The 19,752-nt window shown below is 44.1% G+C and overlaps 1 protein-coding gene and 1 long non-coding RNA gene across 3 annotated transcripts; one reads left to right on the forward strand and one right to left on the reverse strand.

Moving 5' to 3' along the window:
* Nucleotides 1-263: 263 nt before the first annotated feature.
* CFAP20 (cilia and flagella associated protein 20) lies at nt 264-13,221 on the reverse strand. 2 transcript variants are annotated; one of them, XM_019455779.2, is made up of 7 exons: nt 13,093-13,221; nt 12,859-12,978; nt 3,683-3,762; nt 2,863-2,974; nt 1,646-1,834; nt 1,187-1,297; nt 264-702 (listed from the first exon to the last, which is right to left on the reverse strand). In XM_019455779.2, exons 2-7 carry the CDS (start codon nt 12,940-12,942, stop codon nt 697-699), a joined length of 582 nt encoding a protein of 193 aa, XP_019311324.1. In that variant the 5' UTR covers nt 12,943-12,978; nt 13,093-13,221; the 3' UTR covers nt 264-696. The 2 variants fall into 2 exon arrangements, with proteins under 2 accessions (XP_019311324.1, XP_053762146.1); XM_053906171.1 differs by having other exon boundaries at nt 12,859-13,193.
* A 5,025-nt stretch (nt 13,222-18,246) lies between these two features.
* Nucleotides 18,247-19,752, forward strand: LOC109270848 (uncharacterized). The gene is made up of 2 exons (XR_002081709.2): nt 18,247-18,357; nt 19,260-19,752. It is a non-coding gene; the product is annotated as an uncharacterized LOC109270848 (long non-coding RNA).

The raw sequence follows: 19,752 nt of genomic DNA on the forward strand, positions 1-19,752 counted from the left end.
TCACAAAGGAAAGAAAAATATCATTAAAAAAATAAACTAAGAACAAATTTACTGGGGTGCCTGGGTGGCTCAGTCGGTTGAGCGTCCAACCCTTGATTTCGGCCTCAGGTCATGATCTGAGGGTCGTGGGATCACATCCCACGTTGGGCTCCACGCTGGGTGCAGAGCCTGCTGAAGAGTCTCTCCCCCTCCCCCTCGACTCACCCCTCCTCCGCCCCACTCATGTTCTCTCTCCTTCTAAAATAACAAACAAAAAACCCAAATTTACAAACCAAGAATATAGCATTTTATTCATTTCCAGATTATGAGTATTACACAGCATATACATATATTTAGATAACATATAAAACAATGAATAAACCGTAGGAAGAAATATTGGTCTGAAATTGCTTTAGGGAACATCTTTAATTCTATAGTTCCTGGTAAATGTGTCTCCACACACTGGGGCAGGCAGCTGGGTAAAGTCCAGCATTCGTGCACCAGAGCCCGGCCTACCCCCCACGGCACTTGCAATGCGAGGATGGCATTCTGGCATGGTCACTGGTGTCCACAACAAAGGACACCAAGTAGTAGATAAAAGAACCACAGCACAGTAAACTAATAGAAATATTTGTTTTTTGTATTGTCCTCCAGTTAGTTTCCTTTTCAAACTAACAGCCATGTCCAGGGTCTGACATCCCTTGAGTTGCATTCTAGTTATTGCTGGAGAAAAAGAAACAAAGAGAAGAGGCATCAGAAAAATAGATGGTCAGTGCCACTGACCCGCCTTCCCCTTTCTGGTGACACCGGAGGGGACACTGGACTGTGCAGAAATGCGCAATGTCAGCAGCAGGCAGGCATGGAAGAAGCACCCAGCATTGTGTCAGAGGAGACCGATGGGCTGACAGGAATTTGTTCGGATGGAAGATATTCTCCAAGGAAGGCCCGTAAGCAGGAAGCAGCAGGATGCCGCCCAGGGAGAGGCAGGACCACCTTGTGGAGGTGGAGACAACAGTCACAGAACATTTCCCAGGACCGATCCTGATTCAGTGCTGATGTTGCAAGAAGACCCAAGATCTATCTTACAATGAAAGGTACTCCAGACCCCACGTCAGCACTGAAAGGCTCTGCAACCCAACTCAGAATAGAGCACTTTCTAGCTCCCCCAACTCACCGTCTGGCCTTCCTCCGAGGAAGGCTGGCTTACCTTTGCTTTGTTCTGAACTGGGAGATATAATTTGAACTCTGCCGGCAGTTCATCTTCTGAGTAGAGTCTGTCTGAGAAGTAAACACGTCGGATGCGACAGTTTGCGTGGATCTGTGGGTGCAAGACTTATTTTAAGAGACAAAATAGGATTGCCCTTCCTCTTTTCCTGATTCTCCTAGAGCTCCTCCCACGAGGCTGTCAAAGCTTCATCTCTTTGGCCTCTCCTCAGCATGGCTTAGGGATGGAGTCTGGCAAGAGGGATATTTTGCTTGCTGTGTTCTCCCACTATATCTGAGCAGACACCTGAATATGGCCTGGACCTCTCTGAGCCCTCTGGACAGTGACTTGGGCAGCTTAGCCAAAAACCCACACTGTCCTGTCACCAGGGCCACAAGCCAGGAACAGGCAGAGCACACTCTCCTCTCCCGTTTGGCACTCCACAAGAAAAGGAGCCAGCACCTGCACTCTCAGGGTTTCGATGTAATTTGTGCCATATGCCCGCCGTGTGAAGTCTGACAGATTGAACTGAATCTGGTTCCAGCCATCATCCAGCCGCATGGGCATGGTACAGATGAAGGGTTTGACTCGGGTGGTGCTCTGGTAGTTACTTGCCCGAAACCGCCGACGCACATTCTTGTCATCTAGTACCTATGACATATAGAAAAAAGAGTCACGTGAACTCTACCTTGGAAGAAGCAAACGACCTGGGTATAAGACAAGGGCCTGAACTCCCACAGCCCAGTTTCCCAAGGCTGAGACCCAAGGGAGAATAAACAGACCAGATACAGGTCACACTGGACGCAGATGGCCCGGAAGTAGCAAGTTTATCTTGTCCGTTGCCAAGACAACACCAGCTGCTTATGACACATGACACACCCGAGGGCCCACAGACCATAAAATGATTTCATAAACATTCTTCCGTTTCAAAAATCAAAAATACTAGAACAGAGACCAACAATAACCAGTACTAAATGGACACTAACCTTTAAGCTTTGAAACTTACAGCTGTTGTTCAGATTTCCTAGGTGCCTACTGCTTCTTTAAAAACTTGGCATTAAAGTTTGACTACCGATACCAAATTTGTGCCGTATAATAACGGCTGCATCAAGTGTGTAGTAGAAGCAGAAAAGAATACATACAGGGGCTCCTGGGTGGCTCAGTCAGTTAAGTGTCAGACTTTGGCTCTGGTCAGGATCTCACGGTTCTTGGGTTCGAGCCCTGCGTCAGGCTCTGTGCTGACAGAGCAGGGCCTACTTGGGATTCTCTCTCTCTTCCCCTCCCTGACTCATGCTTTCTCTCTCTCAACATAAACAAATAAACTTTAAAAAAAAAATACGGGATGCGTGGGTGGCTCAGTCGGTTAAGCGTCCTACTACGGCTCAGGTCATGATCTCACAGTTCGTTGGTTCGAGCCCCGTGTTGGGCTCTGTGCTGACAGCTTGGAGCCTGGAGCCTGCTTCAGATTCTGTGTCTCCCCCTCTCTCTGTTCCTCCCTTGCTCTCTCTGTCTCTCTGTCTCTCTCTCAAAAATAAATAAAGATTAAAAAAAAATTTTGTTTTTAAAAATACATACAAAAGACTAAAGATACTTTCCCAGAGCTATTTTTTTTCCTGCAAGTTGATGAGCTATCCCTATGGTATAGCTGAGAGTGTACACATTCATGTGCATATACTAACCTGTACTTCAAAGGTAAAGTATTTCTTCAAATTTTTGATAATCATGACAAGGAAGGGCAGTTTAATCCCCAATGTCTTTTTTGGGTCTGCGGGACAGGTGATATACGTGGTGCTGCAGAGAGAGAAGACACCGGTAAGCACTTCCCTTGTGGTACACACAGCAAAAACACTCGGTCCAAGAGGTAAGATGGAAAGCAGATCTAAAAGAGCCAGGTACCTCACCCAATCCTCAATCCTTGAATCAGCTGATGCTTAAGAAAACACAACGGTGGACTCTGAAACAAAAGCTGAACACAGGGCTAGACATCAACAAAAAAATAACCTGGAAAACAAACCCAGGCCAGCGATCTGAGGAATTTCCTCCAGTGAGAGAAGACTCAATTCTGGTCTAAGAGAAGCATCAAGTGATAGAAAACGTAAACTAGGACCACTGTGGCACAGAGAGCCACACAGTGGCACATGCCATCTACTATGACCGGTGCCATCCCTCCGCCCACACCCACAGCCTTGGTTACTTATTAATAATAATATAACTAATATACAGCACTTACTATGTGCTGAGCAGGCTTTAAGTGCTTTATACACAATTTGCTTACTTAATCTTCACAACAACCCTCTAAGGAAGGTGTCCTGTTACTATCCCTATTTTACAGATGAGGAAACTAAGGCCTGTGGGTTAAGTAACTTGTCCAAGGTAAGCTGTAAGCAGTGAGTTGGATCCACACCAGGCGCTCGGTGCCACAGTCTGTGCTTATTAACTTCTATGACGTACTGCCTCCCTGCTGTACCGGGTCTCTGGGTGAACAGAGGGGCCACCTACCTGACATTCGTCCCTTCAATCTCTAGCACCAGGGACTGGATGTCATTATCAGTGATTCTTTTGATGTGGCCATTCCGCACCTACAACGAAGAAAATTAAACCAATTAGGACTGAAATATTTGGCAACAACTTTGTTAAGATTCTGAAGGCTGAATGGGACCATTTTTTTTTTTTTAAACGTTTTTATTTATTTTTGAGACAGAGAGAGAGACAGAGCATGAACGGGGGAGGGTCAGAGAGAGAGAGAGAGAGGGAGACACAGAATCCAAAACAGGCTCCAGGCTCTGAGCTGTCAGCACAGAGCCCGACGCGGGGCTTGAACTCACAAACCACGAGATCATGACCTGAGCCGAAGTCGGATGCTTAACCGACTGAGCCACCCAGGCGCCCCTGAATGGGACCATTTAAAGAAAACCACAGTAGCTCTTGGGGCATAACACAGAACTTTGGGACACGGTATACTGAGCTTATCTGTAAGTAGGCCATGATATTACCTCTATATAAGGTCCCATCAGCCACCACAGGAATTGCAGGTGACTTGGCAATCTATAAATTAGGATAAATTTCTTCCCAAAGAAATCAACTCGAGGGGCACTTGGGTGGCTCAGTCAGTTAAGTGTCTGACTCTTGGTTTTGGCTCAGGTCATGATCTCAGTTTGCGAGTTCGAGCCCCCTGTTGGGTTCTGTGCTGGCAGCATGGAGTGTACTTGTGAATCTTTCTCTCCTTCTCTCTCAAAAAATAAACATAAAAAAGAAAAAGAAATCAACTCGATTCAGCTAACATTTACTCAGTGCCTACTATGCACTAGGAACATTCATATACACTCTCTGACTTAATCCTAACAAAAATCATAAGGTAGGTGGTATTTTACACATGTGGACACTGACATCCGGGCAGTGGAAATGAGGACCCTAAGTGACAGAGTCAGGATTAATGACCAGGCTTTCCACACTGTCTTATACACTTCTTCGGTCAAAAAGGCCCAATCCTGGGTGCCACTGGAAGGGCACCTCCACTGGGAGGGCAGCAACCAGAAAATGAGAGCACTACTCCCCAGTATCAAGCATCATTTTTATCTTCTACACTGCTTATTACAATGCTCCTACTTCCTGCTTCCTTATTTTTTCCCTAAATTTCAAATTTTTAAAGAATTCAAGTCTCATCGGTGCTGCACACAAAACCCTTCTTCAGCGTTTCAGCCCACACCAACCTCTCTTCTTTCTGATTTGTCTGTCTGGCTCATGTAGCCTAGACCATATAATTTAGCACTTCATCCTACATGGTTCTGTGTCGTCTGCTGCATACGTAGGAGGTACAATATGAAGAGAGATCAATATTCAATATGGATTTCCCCTCTTAAAATATTCGGGAAAGCACAATTACCTTCAAGCAATGAGCGCTTAAGCACCTAATATGGACACAGCAGAGAAACGCAAAGGCATTTTTGACACAGGGCTGGACTATTAGGGCTGAATGGATTAATACATGAAAAACATCAACAAGATTTGGTACAGGATGCACCTAAAGCATGTGATCTTTTTCCAGGCATAGTGAAAATGGCTGTATTGACATGTCGTATTGACTCAATCCTTTGGCTTTCCAGTAGACTTGCATATAAAGAGAGAACACGGTGTCAAGTCTGACTGAGAGTTGTATTTTCAAAATGGATTATTAATATTACGGCATTTTGTTTTTAGGCATCAGTCTCTGACCTCTGGTACTGTGAATTTGATCCACTTGAGGTGTGCCTGGTGTTCCCATGGGACATTTGATATCACTGCCTATCTTTTTCTGCGAGATGTAACTGAGTCTTGTCTCCTTACAAAAGTATAAGCTCAAGGGTAGGGATCAAGTAGTAAGCATCATTTGCATCTTCTACAAAGCTTAGTACTATGCGAGGCATAAACTAAGCATTCAAATATTTGCTGACTTCTGGAATTTGTCACCCTGAGAGTTGGCAAGGGTGAATAGATTCAAGGAGGATTTAAAAAAAACTCCTGGATAACATATCCACCATGGACTATTATAGGAAGCCAGAGAGACTGGGGTCTATCACAAAGCCAGGGAGGCTGCCAGCATGAGGAATGCTTTCCCACAAATCAGCCTTTGGTGCCCATTATCAGAGACTGAACGCAGGGTGGATGGGCCCCAGATCTCTGCCAATGCAGCATTTCTTGGGTTCTTAAGACACAAACGTCACATTGAAGTGCTCCTCAAACAAAGCTGGCGACACCGCTGCCCTCCTGCTTCGAGTTCTGGGCCTCTTTCCCAGGGAGATTAAGAGCACAAAGGCTTGGGTCTGTGTAGCACATGCCAATGCGGCCCACCTCATTCCCCACATAAACACTCGGGACCAAATGGCAATATTCCTCCTCGATCTGCTAGCCCACAGCTGCTGTGGAAAACAGACGGACTTGCTGGTGAAGGAGGAATCAAATGCGAAATTATTTCCAAATAACGTGATGTAGTCATGTTGCTAAGAGGGGCTGGTATTCCAACAAGATGCAAACACTAATTTGATAACATACAACTAATTATTCTTTATAACTTCATTCTTTCTTTAAAGGATACACAATGCAACAATCGACATGGTTAACCTGAAAGTATCAATTAATTATTGCTAAAAGGCAACTTGTTGCAATTTATCCAATATTGCTTAAAAGCATGGCTTCGAACCTTACATCCCCAAAGGTCTCTCAGAGCACAGGGAGAATGTTCTCTTCGCTCCAGAAAGCTCGGCCAGATTCCACAGGGAGGAAATGTTAGGAAATTTGCTTCTGCCCATCTCAAAGTTTCTAGCAGATGACTTCACTCCAGCAAATGCTACTATTCAAGTCTTTATACAGAAGAAAACAATGCCTTACAAAGCACGCAGAAGCCAACAGACTGGAAGCCAAAACAGACTTTGTGTATTCTTCTGCCTCTGCCCCAGAGGCAAGCTCATTTTTAGCTAGACTTTCAAAAACTTCCTACAGAGAAATTTCTCTCAGCAACACATCAACCACCACACTCCAGGACTTCGGTCTTACAAAATTAATTAACGTAGTCCATAAACCAGGAGAACCAGGAAAAAAGGCAGCTTTTTCAAAGGAATGCCCACCGGTCTCTCTGGAGTTTTAAGTATTCTCCTATCACCAACTGCCAGAGTTCTGAAATCAAATTAAGTTGATTGGTTAGTGAATTATGATTTTTCTCCTTTATTTAAGGGCTGCAAATCGAAACTCACTGGGAAAGAGGGGTGGGGGGTGCAATTAATCAGAGAGATGAGCACTTAAAGGACACCTCCCCAAACCTCTTTAGGCTCTAAAACTAGGATCAAGGGAAAAGCGGGGTGGACAATTTGGGACAAGGCCTCTCAACCACCTTGGCAGTCTGGCCGTCACTGTTTTAAATTGTAAAGGTCTTGCAGGAAGCAACCCCCTCCTCAGTCCTGCTTCTGACAAACACATACAACAAGATACGTGACCTCAGAAAGCATTGACTTCCTTTCCTTAGCTCCTTCCAGTTCAGAGGTCACTAAGCAGGCCTGGCTTTGAAATGAAGATAAAGTGAACTGGTCAGTATTTATTGCTTATGGTGGAAATAGGTTTTATCTTACTTCCCTCTCTAAATGAGACAGTGCCAATTGTTTTTGACTTTTTCATTCTTTTTTACTTCATGACACAGTCCCGCTATCAAGGTGTAGGTTACAAGTATTTTATTCCTCCAAAAAATAAACAAAGCCAATCTTACATTTTTTTTCAAGAACTCCCTATCCCCACCCTCCCTCCACCCCCAAAGCTATGAGATGGACGTACTTTGGGAGCTGCAGAACCCGGGTTACTGGCTACAACAAATCAAAAAGGTTCTCAGCCTCTGTGGACACCAGGAAAGGAACCTTCAAGCCCTTCTTGCAATCACTCTCCCAGGCTTTCCATGGTCACTGGGGCAACTAATAAAGAACACTGATTTTCTTTTCTTTTTTTTTTTTTTTTTTCAATGTAAGCTCCAGGGAGGAAGGTCAAGCTGAGGGGAAAAAAGTACTACTGGGATAGGGAGAAAGCTAGCCAACTCTCCATATTTCTTCAAGTGTTTTAAAAATAACACATGAGTTGTATCCATTCTCTACCCCCACTTTTCATTTTTCTGGCTCCACCCACTTATCCTGGCAGACAGCTGAGCCCTCAGCCATCTGGCATCCTAGTCTTAATAATGACACATGTTCCAATTTACATTAAGCCATTAGAGCTGTACATGTCGGCAGGAAAGTTTCGCCTGTAGCTAGGGGCCGGGATGTAAGTCAGAAAACAGGCAGAGGGAGACCTCTGTGGGGAGAGCCGGGCATAGCTCTGTCTCAAGGCCTGGGCCTTGCAGGCTCCGACGGGTCAAAGCTTCTCTCCCTTTGCTGCACTTAACAGGGACTCTCCAGATAGCACACGGGAAACTCTGGGCATATACAAACAACCCTTTAGTTACAGTAAAGGCAATTAAGTGCAGTGCTAACCAGTCTCTTCCTAGCAATGCCTTGCAAGGGCAAGTGTAACTCAAACCCATGCCTTCGCCCAATTATAGTAAAAGCTATTACTCAGAATAATAAACATCATCAGGCTGATCCAGTAAAAGTCTGGAAAAAAACCCAGCTATACTACCTTCATGTCCAATGCCCTCGATCCTACTACTGGGAACGCAGCAGTTTAACATGTACCAAGAAAGTTTGCTAATTAAAAATGAGGGTGTGGAAACTCCTTTTCTGGAGAGAGATTATTCATTTTTAAAATTAGGAACAGGGAAGGAATCTAATACTATCCAACAACAACCACAAAACGTCTGCTTCTAATATTTAGTTTTAGAATAGGCGAGGATCAGCGGCAGCTGAAAGACGAGGTGAGAGGTGAGAAAGACAGAGAAACTTGTATGAACTAACATTCTCATCTAGTAGACTTTTAGGATATTAAACATATTTTGAAATATGAAAATTTTATGTTTTACACAGGCATAAGTGGGAACAGAACCTTCTGGTATTTCCTTTACAAACCAGAAGTGATATCGACATTAAACATAAAAGTCCTTTAATAAATGAAATATTTGCTGGTTCCAGAAGTTAAGGGAACATTAAGAAACCCCTAATTTCTCCTAAGCTGTTGGTTTGATAAAGACAGAGGTCTTTATCAGGAGGCTTGCAGTCTAGCAAGGAATACAGATTTTAAGAAGCTAATTTCAAGAATGAATTTCAAGAACGATGGGTATGATGAAAAGGAAGTAGAGGCTCTATAAGGGGGTATAAATGAACTTAACCTGGAGGGGCAAGTGGATATAGACTCACTTAATCTGACGAAGTGCCTTTGTGCTATAACCTGGAGACTAACAGAGGTGGAAGGGTGGGTCCCAGCAGAGGGACAGGTACAAAGGCCTGAAGGTGAGAGAACACAACCTCCTTCAGTTCAGTAGGAGGTCTAAGAGGGGAACCCGGTGGGGGGTGGGGTGGGGGCAAGCCTGGAGAATTGGTTAAGCAGGCACCCGACCATGTGCTGTGTGGCCTTAGAGTCACGTTAAGGGTTTTGGACTGGGAAAGCCATGCTACAATGACTAAATTATTCTAATTTCAGAAGTCTGGCTTTACTGTATTTCCTATTCCTAGGCATCAATTATAAACTTATTTACTCTTGAGCAAATTCCTGGGTTTCCTGCCCTATTTAATACTGTATGCCATAACTCTGTTGCCAAGCATTTTATATAAACCTTCATTTAATCTCCATAATCATGGAAGGAGGTGGCATCATTACAAAATAAGAAAACTGGGCAGGTAAGTGCTTGCCCAAGGTTACACAAGACAGGACATAGGACAGAGCCAGGGCGCACATCCACCCTGTCCCAACTCCAGCCCTGGGGTTTCAAGGTAAAAAAGTTTTCTTCCCCTAAAGGAACTTGTAGTCTAGTGGGAAATACACAATAAATAGGCAACTGCCATACAGTGTGAAGTAGAGGGCCACAGGAATACACAGGAGACCTAACTTAAGCTCCCAACGTAACAATGTTTAAGTTGAGATTTGAAGGAAGAGATGGGCGGCAGGAGCTATGAACTTCAAAGAGGGTCTGATAAACGCAGATGTTACAGATGTTAGTAAGCACACCCACAAAAATGGAGCCTGTCAATTCACTAGTATGAATATGGCGTTCACTCTTCACACTCATAAGGAGACCCAGAGCCCAAACAGAAGCCAAACTTAATTTTTCCAAGATTACTCTTTACAAAAAACAAACTATAGAAATTCTTCTCCATAAACTCCGGAAGGAGAATAGTAAAGTTTGTGAAATCACAATAGTAACAAAAATAGCCATATACTACTGGCAGAGTTCAGGGTCATTTCTAGATAAATGTGGATGGTCTATCCCTCCCTCCATCGAACTTTACCTTTACTACAACTTTGCCTTACTCCCTAAGAGCAGGGAAAATGTCTTCTAACTTTTTATCTCCCCAAATCTACACAATGCCTGTGATTTAACTGTTGCTCAATACTTTGATAAGTATATCAATTCCCAGTGTTTCCCCAACTGAATTGGATTCCCAACACTTCCTGAGGACTTTAATATAGCTAAGAAAAGGCACACATGCAACAAAGCCTATGGATCTGCCCCAAACTTATCCTTTCCCTTTCCTTCCCTTGCCCCAGGGGAAAAGATTCACCCCTAAACCCATTTCAGTCTAAATACAAAAAGTATTTGACTTTGGCTCAGCTCATGATCTTGTGGTTTGTGAGTTCGAGCCCCACATCGGGCTCTGTGCTGACAGCTTACAGCCTGGAACCTGCTTCGGATTGTGTCTCCCTCTCTCTGCCCCTCCCCAGCTCACACACACACTCTCTCTCTCTCTCTCTCTCAAAAATAAACATTAGACACAAACAAACACAGAAAGTAGGACACCTGGGTGGCTCACTCGGTTAAGCATCTGACTTTCAATTTTGGCTCAGGTCATGATGTCAAAGTTTGTGGGTTCAAGCCCCATGTAGGGAGCCATGCTGACAGTGCAGAGTCTGCTTGGGATTCTCTCTGTTTCTCCTTCTCTCTCTGCCACTCCCACACGCTCTCTCGCTCTCTCTCTCTCTCTTAAAATCAATAAACTTAAAAAAATACAAAAAGTAGAAATATAATTAACTTTTACTATTATAAGAGTTTTGCTTAAAATGAGTGTTATTCTAAATGTTTTCTTTGCCAAAAGGTCTGTTTAATTTACTCCAAGTAACCCTGCCAGGTGTTCTAATAATGTTTTCACACGTGTTTATGTCATTAGGGTACCATCCGACCTCTAGCGGCGTTGTTAAGGGACACAGTGCACCATGGTTACTTTGCTTTTATATTCCGTGTGTAAACATATTGACTGGCCAAAAAGCTGCATTTGAAAAATAAAACACACAAAAAGATCAAGCCCAGAAAGGTTAAAATGGACAACTCTGGTAAGTTTCACCTAATCGAAACGCTGAAGCGTCCCTACCTCTGCAAGTCTTTCAGTGTTACTAAGTTCTCTGGCCTGCTCCAGAAACCTCTCCTAGATCAGGTCCCGTTCTCTATTTCAAGAGCCTTATGTTGACCTTTTTGTTGTAACTGCACGTTCAGCTAGCACACAAGGTTACTCCCTCCATGCCTCCTGACAGCCCAAAACTAAGCCCAGCCACAGGTGGGCAGCCATCATCCTTACAAAGTTCCCAGGTACATTCAGGCCAGGTTCTCTGTGTAGAGATGCAGTTTCAGAGGTTTCAGTGTTTATTCCAATGTGAACAGAACCATGGAACTGAAAACCTCAATAACGCAGGGAACAAAACTAAGGAACTGCTTTCCTGTGTAATACTCTTGGTATGAGACTGGGCTTGTGGACAGAAGCATAGTGAAAAGACGAGACTTCGATGTTTCGCATGTGCATAGGGCCCAAGCGACTCATTATATTCAGATCTGCCAACTATTATAAAAATGACATGAAGAACGCAGCACTCTCAAAGCTGCTCTCAAAATGCAGAATTCCCTAGTCCTGACCGGCAGAAGCCTATCGGTGTTCTCTATCAATCTCGTGTGGCCCCAAACGCTCATTTGCGGATAAGGAAGACAAAGAGCTGTTCTGAGATGAAATCCAAGATTCTTGGCTTCGTTACCCATAACCTGCTTACTTAGATTATTCCACATTTATCTCTATAAAATACCATTCAACATACCACTTCTCTCCATTCTCCCTTGAGAAAATCACCTGTCTTCCACAAGAGACTGCCTACCTGAACTTACCCTAAAAAAGGGTACAGCGGACTAGGAATTCACGTGAGCAATGAAATAACCAAGTAATAAAACGCAGACCAACGCACAGCCTGCTAGACATACATGCCCCTACCCCACATCTCCAAAAAGTGGGCAAGGTCATCATCTCCTGGGGTCAGTGAAAGTATTACCCAGGGGAGACCGGAATAAAAATAACGAGGCTTGCACTTGGCTCTGAACTTATTAACCCAAACAAAACTTTATCACCATTTTGCAATTTTCCTGATGTAGAAATCAAGCACAGAAGGCACAGTTCAGACCCCAAGTAGCACTGAATGTGGAGCAGGTGCCAAAGGCCACCCGAATTCTCCCTTGTTTGAGATCACTGGAAGGAAAGGAGCAAATGAATGAAATCCAAACATAACTGCCTTCTGGCTGTGCCTCTATAACGATGCCTGGAACAAAAGCTCTGTGTCTTGTGCCCAGCACAGTGCCTGGCACAAAACAGGGTATCAGTAAATATTTGTGAAATCAGTGAACAGCAGCTTCTTTCATCTGCATGCTCCCAAAGCAACCTCAAGTAAGTTTATGCATTTCACGCTATGACACGGGTACTATCTATCCCACCATATAAACAGGGAAACCGAGGCTTCTGAGGAACCGACTGAGCATATCAAGACTGCGGAGAGGGACCACTGTCATAACCACACCATGGCCTCTGGACACTTAAACCCCAGCCACGCCCACCCCACACGCACCCCCAACTGCTTACACGACGCCCCTACCTTGCACCTCAGTCACGCCAGCCTGGGGACAGGTCACAGCAGCGCCCGCCCGGCCTCCCCTACTCCTAGGCCCCAACTCTACACAACTACCCACCACCCCGTTCCCAGCCTCCGGACGAGGAGGGGACGCGCGGCCCCTGCACCCCGCCCAGCGGCTGTCCCCAACTCCTGACCTTTTTGTCCCAGATCTGCAGGGGTTTGCTGCCAATGCTGTAGAGGATGGAGAGGAAGCCGCTCTGGAACGTGTTTTTGAACATCTCGCCCGCGGCCTTCTCAGCCGCGCCGGAGCCGACCTAGATATGGGCACCAAGGGGTGAAGGGAAAGTAAGGGCTGGGCTTGGCCGGGCTGCGCTCCTGATCGCCTGATCTGTAGTCCCTCGCGGGTAAAATCGGTCGCAAGACACTACCTCCACGAGTTTCTGCTCCCAAAAGAAACAAGTAACCTCAACTGGGAAACCACAGCAACTGCCGCCCGCGCTCCTCTCCCCGCCTTAAATGGAGGCGGCGGGCAGTCCGCTGTGTAAAATGGATACCTCCGCCCACTTGACCCGCCCCTGAGCACGCGGGACCCAATCCTGCCACAAGGATCACGGACTTCCGGGCTCTTCCGGTCTTAAGCCCCGCCCCAGTCCCGCCTTCTTGTGGGAAGAACGCTGTTGTCAAGGGACTATTTTTCTCATCCTAGTTCCAGAGCTGCTTTTAGAAAACGGAAGGAGACAGGAGTATAGAATGTGTGGAGCACGCAAAGAGTGTCAAGGGAACGTGGCGGGGTGGGGTCAGGAGCGTGTAGACTTGGCCCCGCCCCCTGGAGGACTGGGAGGAGTTACAAGGGCAGAAGTAAAGTGGAGAAAGACGCAGAGGGTGGCTTTGCCAAGCAACTGCTTACCAGAGTGTCAAATAGACTGGCCGCCGTGTGCAGGGTAAGGTTAAAGCAACCAAACATTACTGAGCACTGTGCTAAGCGCCTTATGTACAGCATTGCTTTAATCATTAACAGGGTCACTATGAATATACTGCGTATCTTGTGGGATGCAAAGCTGTACTCTCAGGAAAATCACCTTGAATGCACTAGCGAACAAAAAAGCCTGGAACATTAAGGTAACAGCAGGAATTAATAAAATTAAACAAAATAGAGTTGGTGGAGCTGTTTTTCTAAATCAATTAATACTCAGAACATTTTTTAAAAAGACACAAAATAAGCTATGCTATTACAAGTGTGGAAGAAATCCCAAGTGTTGGAGACCAGTCACTCACTGAGCATCTTCCTAAATATTATATTCTGTGCTCAGGCCTGTGCTGGGTATTGTGACTGACAGAAAAGGAGTTTGCAGTTAACATCATCAACAAGGCTACAAATGGCTAGCGTCAGTCGAGCATTTATCAGGTGTCAGGTACCATCCTAAGAGCTTAGCCTTTCCTAAATCATTTAATCCTCACATCAACCCTGTGAACAATCTAGCCAGAATTTCCAGACATGGCAGGGGGTGGGGGTGGGAGGATATGTGGATCATACTAGAGTAGAAAGTAAAAAACAGTTTTTTTCTATGAAATTGTTATTTTTGGACGACTGCTGGGGACTGTGCTTTAGGCTGGTAAACAATTTATCCCTTGATTGTTACTAAAATGTTCAGGGATCTTCCTTGCCTCTTCCAGCTCCTGATGGCCCTAGGTGCTCCTAGGCTTGTGGAGCTTCACTGCAATCTCTGCCACCATCTTGGCATACCTTTCTTCCGTGTCCTCTCCTCTCATGAGCACACCGGTATTTGGATTTAGTGCCCACCTTGAATCTAGCATCATATCATCTTGAGACCTTAAACTAATTGCATCCACGAAGGCACTCTTTCCAAATAAGGGCCCATTTCTCAGGTTCTGGGTGGACATGAATTTTGAGGGGATACTATTCAACTCATTACACTACCTCCTCAGAGAGGACCTCTTTGACAACCAGCATGAAATGGCACCTCTAACCCCAACTTCTTGTCCTCCTACCCCACTTTATTATTGCTTTCCATAGTACTTATCACCACTTCATAGTCTATATAGTTACTTATTGCTGTCTCCTTTCCCCTGTTTTGAGCTTCTGGGAGAAAGAATTTGGTCTGCCTTGTATTCCTAGTACCTAACGTGCTGGCATAAAGTGGGAATGCAGTAAGCATGTGTTGAATCAGTGAATCAGTCATGGACCTGGGGTCCTGGTCACTGCAGGCCCAGCACAGGTTCTGTGTCTCCTGTTCTCAGCAGCTCCAGACCCATCCCACCAATAAAGATCTTCTCCTCTGCATTGGGGCTCACCTAATGCATCTGCCTATTCACATGTCTCTCATTAACCATGCACTCTCCTCAGTTAAAACGGAACACCTTGGGGTGCTTGGGTGGCTCAGTTGCTTAACCAAGCATCTGACTTCAGCTCAGATCATGATCTCAAGGTTCATGAGTTGGAGTCCCACATCAGGCTCTGCACTAATGTTGTGGAGCCTGCTTGGGATTCTCTCTCTCTCTCTCTCTCTCTCTCTCTCTCTGTCTCTCTCTCTGTCTCTCTCTCTAAAAAATAAATAAATAAACTTAAAAAAATGGAACACCTTGAGCAAGTATGGGCTTAAGCGCCTTGAACAGATAGATAATCAATGAGCAAGCTGATGAATAAAACGAAAGTGCTTGTTTCTCCCAACTACCCATTCTCAGTAAGTGTCTACCTGAACTGTGTTTAGTTCTTTATTATGTTGGGGTTCAAAGTTTATTGCGATCATGGCCTTAGCTACAGTAAGAATGATTTTTTTTTAAATTTATTCTGAGAGTGCACATGTGTGCAAGTGGGGGTGGGGCAGAGAGACAGAAGGAGAGAGAGAATCTCAAGTAGGTTCCACACTGTCAGCGCAGAGCCCAGTGTGGGGCTTGAACCCAGCAACTATGAGATCATGACCTGAGCTGAACTCAGACGCTTAACTGACTGAGTCACCCAGACACCCCTGCAATATAGATGATTTGATCAAAGGTTTGGAGAACATGAATTCGTGAGTTGACTCCATGGTAGACTTAATTTTGGCATGCTTTTTTCAGGTACAGACTGTCTTCTTCTGTGCATGTATCCCAGCACCTACACAGGACCACCATCATGGCAGGCATACGATGAATGAATGAGTTGGTTAGAGTCAAATGATCACCTCTGACATATACTTTCATTTCAAAGGTGATGTGGACCAACTTAACCTAAAACCACAGATGTCTCTCACAGAAAAATGCATTACACTATCATTCTTTAAGATTGTTTTCCCTTCATCAACATGAATTTATGTAAGGACAAAATACAGGAAAAATCTTGCTAATCAGTAGCTTCCTTCAGTGATTTCTGTAATTATAATGAGGTGGACGAGTCAGTTAAAAAAAGAAGAAAAGAAGGAAGCAGAATTTACAGAGGCAGTGAAGTGATTCCAATCTGGGTAGTGGGTGCAGAAGCTTAGTTGATGTATCAGGCCATTAAGAGTTTCAGAAAAGGTAACAAAATCCTGACCCTCATTGAGTGAGGTGCGATCTGGGGGTGGTCTTGAAAATCCCATTACTATTGCAAGGGGCTTAGTTTGTTAACCAGAAATTTGGATATAACCATTGCAGAAGTAGCAACCTGTACTTGGCCAACCCCAGAATCTCTGACTATGAATGTATCATAGTCCTGAGTTCAGATAGAATGTTACCTTGGTAGAATGTCACACACAGATTATGGCAAGTAAATCAAAACCATGATACCAGTAATCCTTGTCAAATAGAGGAATAAGTTTCTGATTGTTGTGATATTTTGTTATTTAAGATGCCTTAATGTATTGGAGAACCTGATGCTTTGAATTTAATTTGCAATGCTTGAAGGAATGTGAAATTAGCTGTGATTTTAATTTTAAAATGCTTATAAAATTTTAAGTGTGTAAACATTAAATGTTTAAAAGATTTTGATTTATTAAACTTTAAAATGTATTAAGTATTAAAAGATTTTATTTATTAAATCTGTGAATTTAGACTTAAATATGTTAGTATTTGAATGCTTAGGAAGATTTCATCTCATTTTAGGTCTTTCATATTGGAAGTGTTTGTACAAATCAAACAGATTAAATATGTGATTAAATATATGGTTCTAAGGAAACTAGATTAAGCATACAAGCAATATTTACAGTTTAACCCATTAAGTTTTGAATCGATTGAGCATCAGTCAAGGATTTAGCAAAAGTATTTATACATAAAACCAACTACTTTGTAGTTATAACAAGACTTGTAAATTGATGTTAAGAACACAAGAGAAATTAGATTTTAAATGTACAGCTTTAATAACTAAGATATTATTGGGGCACCTGGGACGCTCATTCATTTGAGCTGCGATTTTGGCTCACGTCATGATCTCACAGCTCGCTCGTGGGTTCGAGCCCCGCGTCAGGCCCTGTGCTGACAGTTCAGAGCCTGGAGCCTGCTTCGGATTCTTTATCTCCCTCTCTCTCCGCCCCTCCCTGCTCGCGTTCTGTCTCTCTCTCTCAAAAATAAACAAACATTAAAAAGAAAAACAACTAAGATATTATTTGAAACACCAGTAACCATAAGCATCCCTTTCAGTGTGCAAAGGCACTGAAAGATACCAAAACCCAGTGGATGGTGTTTGCTCAGGTCAGTCAGAGCCCAGAAACTCAGCGCACCTGGCCTCCGAGAGACACAAGGGACTCTTCACACACTGCAAGGAAGCATTTACGCCCCACCCCTCTTTGCTGATCGAGATGGGAAGGTATAGCAATGAGGTGGGTAAAGTTGTGCCTGGAGAATCACCCCTTAGCTGGGAGTAAAGATGAAGAGTGCCTTGAAATTGGGTGTTCAGCTGGTAGATGGAGGACCACTGCGTCCCGGCCCGGGTGGTTACACCCAGAGACGACCCTCAGCCCGGAAGATAGCAGTGAAAGAGCCAGTGGTGGGCGGATGAGGCCGCTGCTCATCTGAGAGTGAAGTTCAAATGGGACTCTGTTGGGCCCTTGCACATTATTGTTATTTTTTTTAATTTATTTTTTAACTCACATACATATGTGTGTGTGTGTGTATATATATATGGTGTACAGTTTTTTTTAATTTTTTTAAGTGTCTATTTATTTTTGAGGAAGGGAGAGACAGAGCATGAGCAGGGGAAGAGCAGAGAGAGAGGGAGACACAGAATCCGAAGCAGGCTCCAGGCTCCGAGCTGTCAGCACAGAGCCTGACGTGGGGCTCAAACTCACGAACTGCGAGATCATGACCTGAGCTGAAGTCAGATGCTTAACTGACTGAGCCACCCAGGCGCCCCGGTGTACAGTTTTGACAAAGGCACCAAGTCATATAACCATCACCACATTTAAGATACAGAAGTTTCATCAACCCCCAAATTTCCTCGTGTTATCACCTCCTATGCTTAAACCCTGGCAACCACAGATTTATCTGTTCTCCATTTCCTACATTTTGCCTTTTCCAGAATGTCACATAAATGGAATAAGTATACTTTTGAGTCTGACTTCTTCACAATGCGTTTGAGATGCACATTTTAACAGCTTTTCTTTATTCCTCAGTGTTGCTCATCCATTCTACACCCACCCCTCTGCCAGTCCCTGCGTGCTTTTGAAGGCTTCCCTACAGCACTTCAAACATAGCAGCCATAGTAGCCATTTTTCATACTTAAGGTAAGTTTTTCCCTGTAATTTTTGAAAAGATCTTTTAAAACTGCTTTTGAAATTGTTTGATTTTGTAATTGTGACTCTTCACTAATTATCATGAGAAAAAATACATATATGCATATTTTTCCAAAGCTAAGTTTTTTTCTCTATTTATTTTGAGAGAGACAGAGACAGTGCGAGTTGGGGAGGGGCAGAGAGAGGGAGAGAGAAAGAGAATCCCAGGCAGACTCTGCACTGCTAGCACGGAGCTCAATGTGGGGCTTGAACCCACAGAACTATGAGATCACGACCTGAGCCAAAACCAAGAGTCAGACACTCAACCAACTGAGCCACCCAGGTGCCCCAAGAGAAAAGTATATACATTAAAAAAATTTTTTTCCCCATGTTTATTCAGTTTTGAGAGACAGAGCATGAGCAGGGGAGGGGCAGAGAGAGAGGGAGACACAGAATCCGAAGCAGGCTCTAGGCTGTCAGCACTGAGCTGATGCGAGGCTCGAACTCATGAACCGTGAGATCATGTCCCGAGGTGGTCGGCCACTTAACCGGCAGAGCCACCCAGGCATCAAGAAAAAAATATTAAAAAAAATTTTTGTATTAAAAAGCATGAGAGAACACGAGTGGGGAAGAAGGGCAGAGGGGGGGAGAGAGAGAGAGAGACATTGAGAATCCATGCTGAGTGTGGAGCCTGATGTGCTGGGCTTGATTCCACAACCCTGGGATCATGACTTGAGCCAAAACCAAGAGTAGGATGCTCAACCGACTGAGCCACCCAGGCACCCCAAGAAAAATATTTTTTTAAAGCAAATGACAATGAAGCTCATAGGATTGGAAAGACATGTAATTACATTTATTAGTTTTTTATTTCATAACTTTCTTATGTTAGCGCCAACACCTTTTCTTTTTTTCAGGTCTCAAACATTCCTGTTTCCCTGGAAAGCGCAAAGACTCTGGGCATCATGTCCCAGTGCCTAACAGAGCCTCACAAGAATTCCATGACTAAAGGCATCCCAGTTCCAACCTAAACCAGTGAGAGAAGGGAAGAGAAGACTGCTTCCTCTGAATCATAGCAGTGCCCTTTCTAAAACAAAACATACAGCACAGTTTTTCCTTTTTAAGATCTTACCTCACAAACATACCGTGTAAAAATGTACGTGCAGATTTGTTCATTGCGGCAATACTGGTAACAGAACTGGTAAAAGTCTCTCATCAGGAAGGGATTGCTTCAACTGTGGTACGTCACACAATGGAACCCCATGCAGCCACAAAAAGGGGTGAGGTAGGTCTATACATGCTAACAGTAAAACTGTCACAACTAAGCGAAAGCACAAGTTGCAAAAAAGAGAGAATGTGTGGTTTGATTACATTTCTGTAAAAATAAAAATCGTTGATTTTTAAATGTTA

Source organism: Panthera pardus, unplaced genomic scaffold, assembly GCF_024362965.1.
Source record: "Panthera pardus isolate Hobbes unplaced genomic scaffold, ASM2436296v1 HiC_scaffold_18, whole genome shotgun sequence".
Classification (NCBI taxonomy): domain Eukaryota; kingdom Metazoa; phylum Chordata; class Mammalia; order Carnivora; family Felidae; genus Panthera; species Panthera pardus.

What these genes read in the sequence shown, in the direction of transcription:
- CFAP20 (XM_019455779.2), bottom strand. Translation starts at nt 12,942, where the DNA reads ATGTTCAAAAACACGTTCCAGAGCGGCTTCCTCTCCATCCTCTACAGC. An exon ending in TGCAGATCTGGGACAAAAAG is followed by an intron (nt 3,763 to 12,858) that starts GTCAGGAGTTGG and finishes TCTTCGTTGTAG; the next exon opens with GTGCGGAATGGCCACATCAA. An exon ending in TCGAAACCCTGAGAGTGCAG is followed by an intron (nt 1,298 to 1,645) that starts GTGCTGGCTCCT and finishes TTGCACCCACAG; the next exon opens with ATCCACGCAAACTGTCGCAT.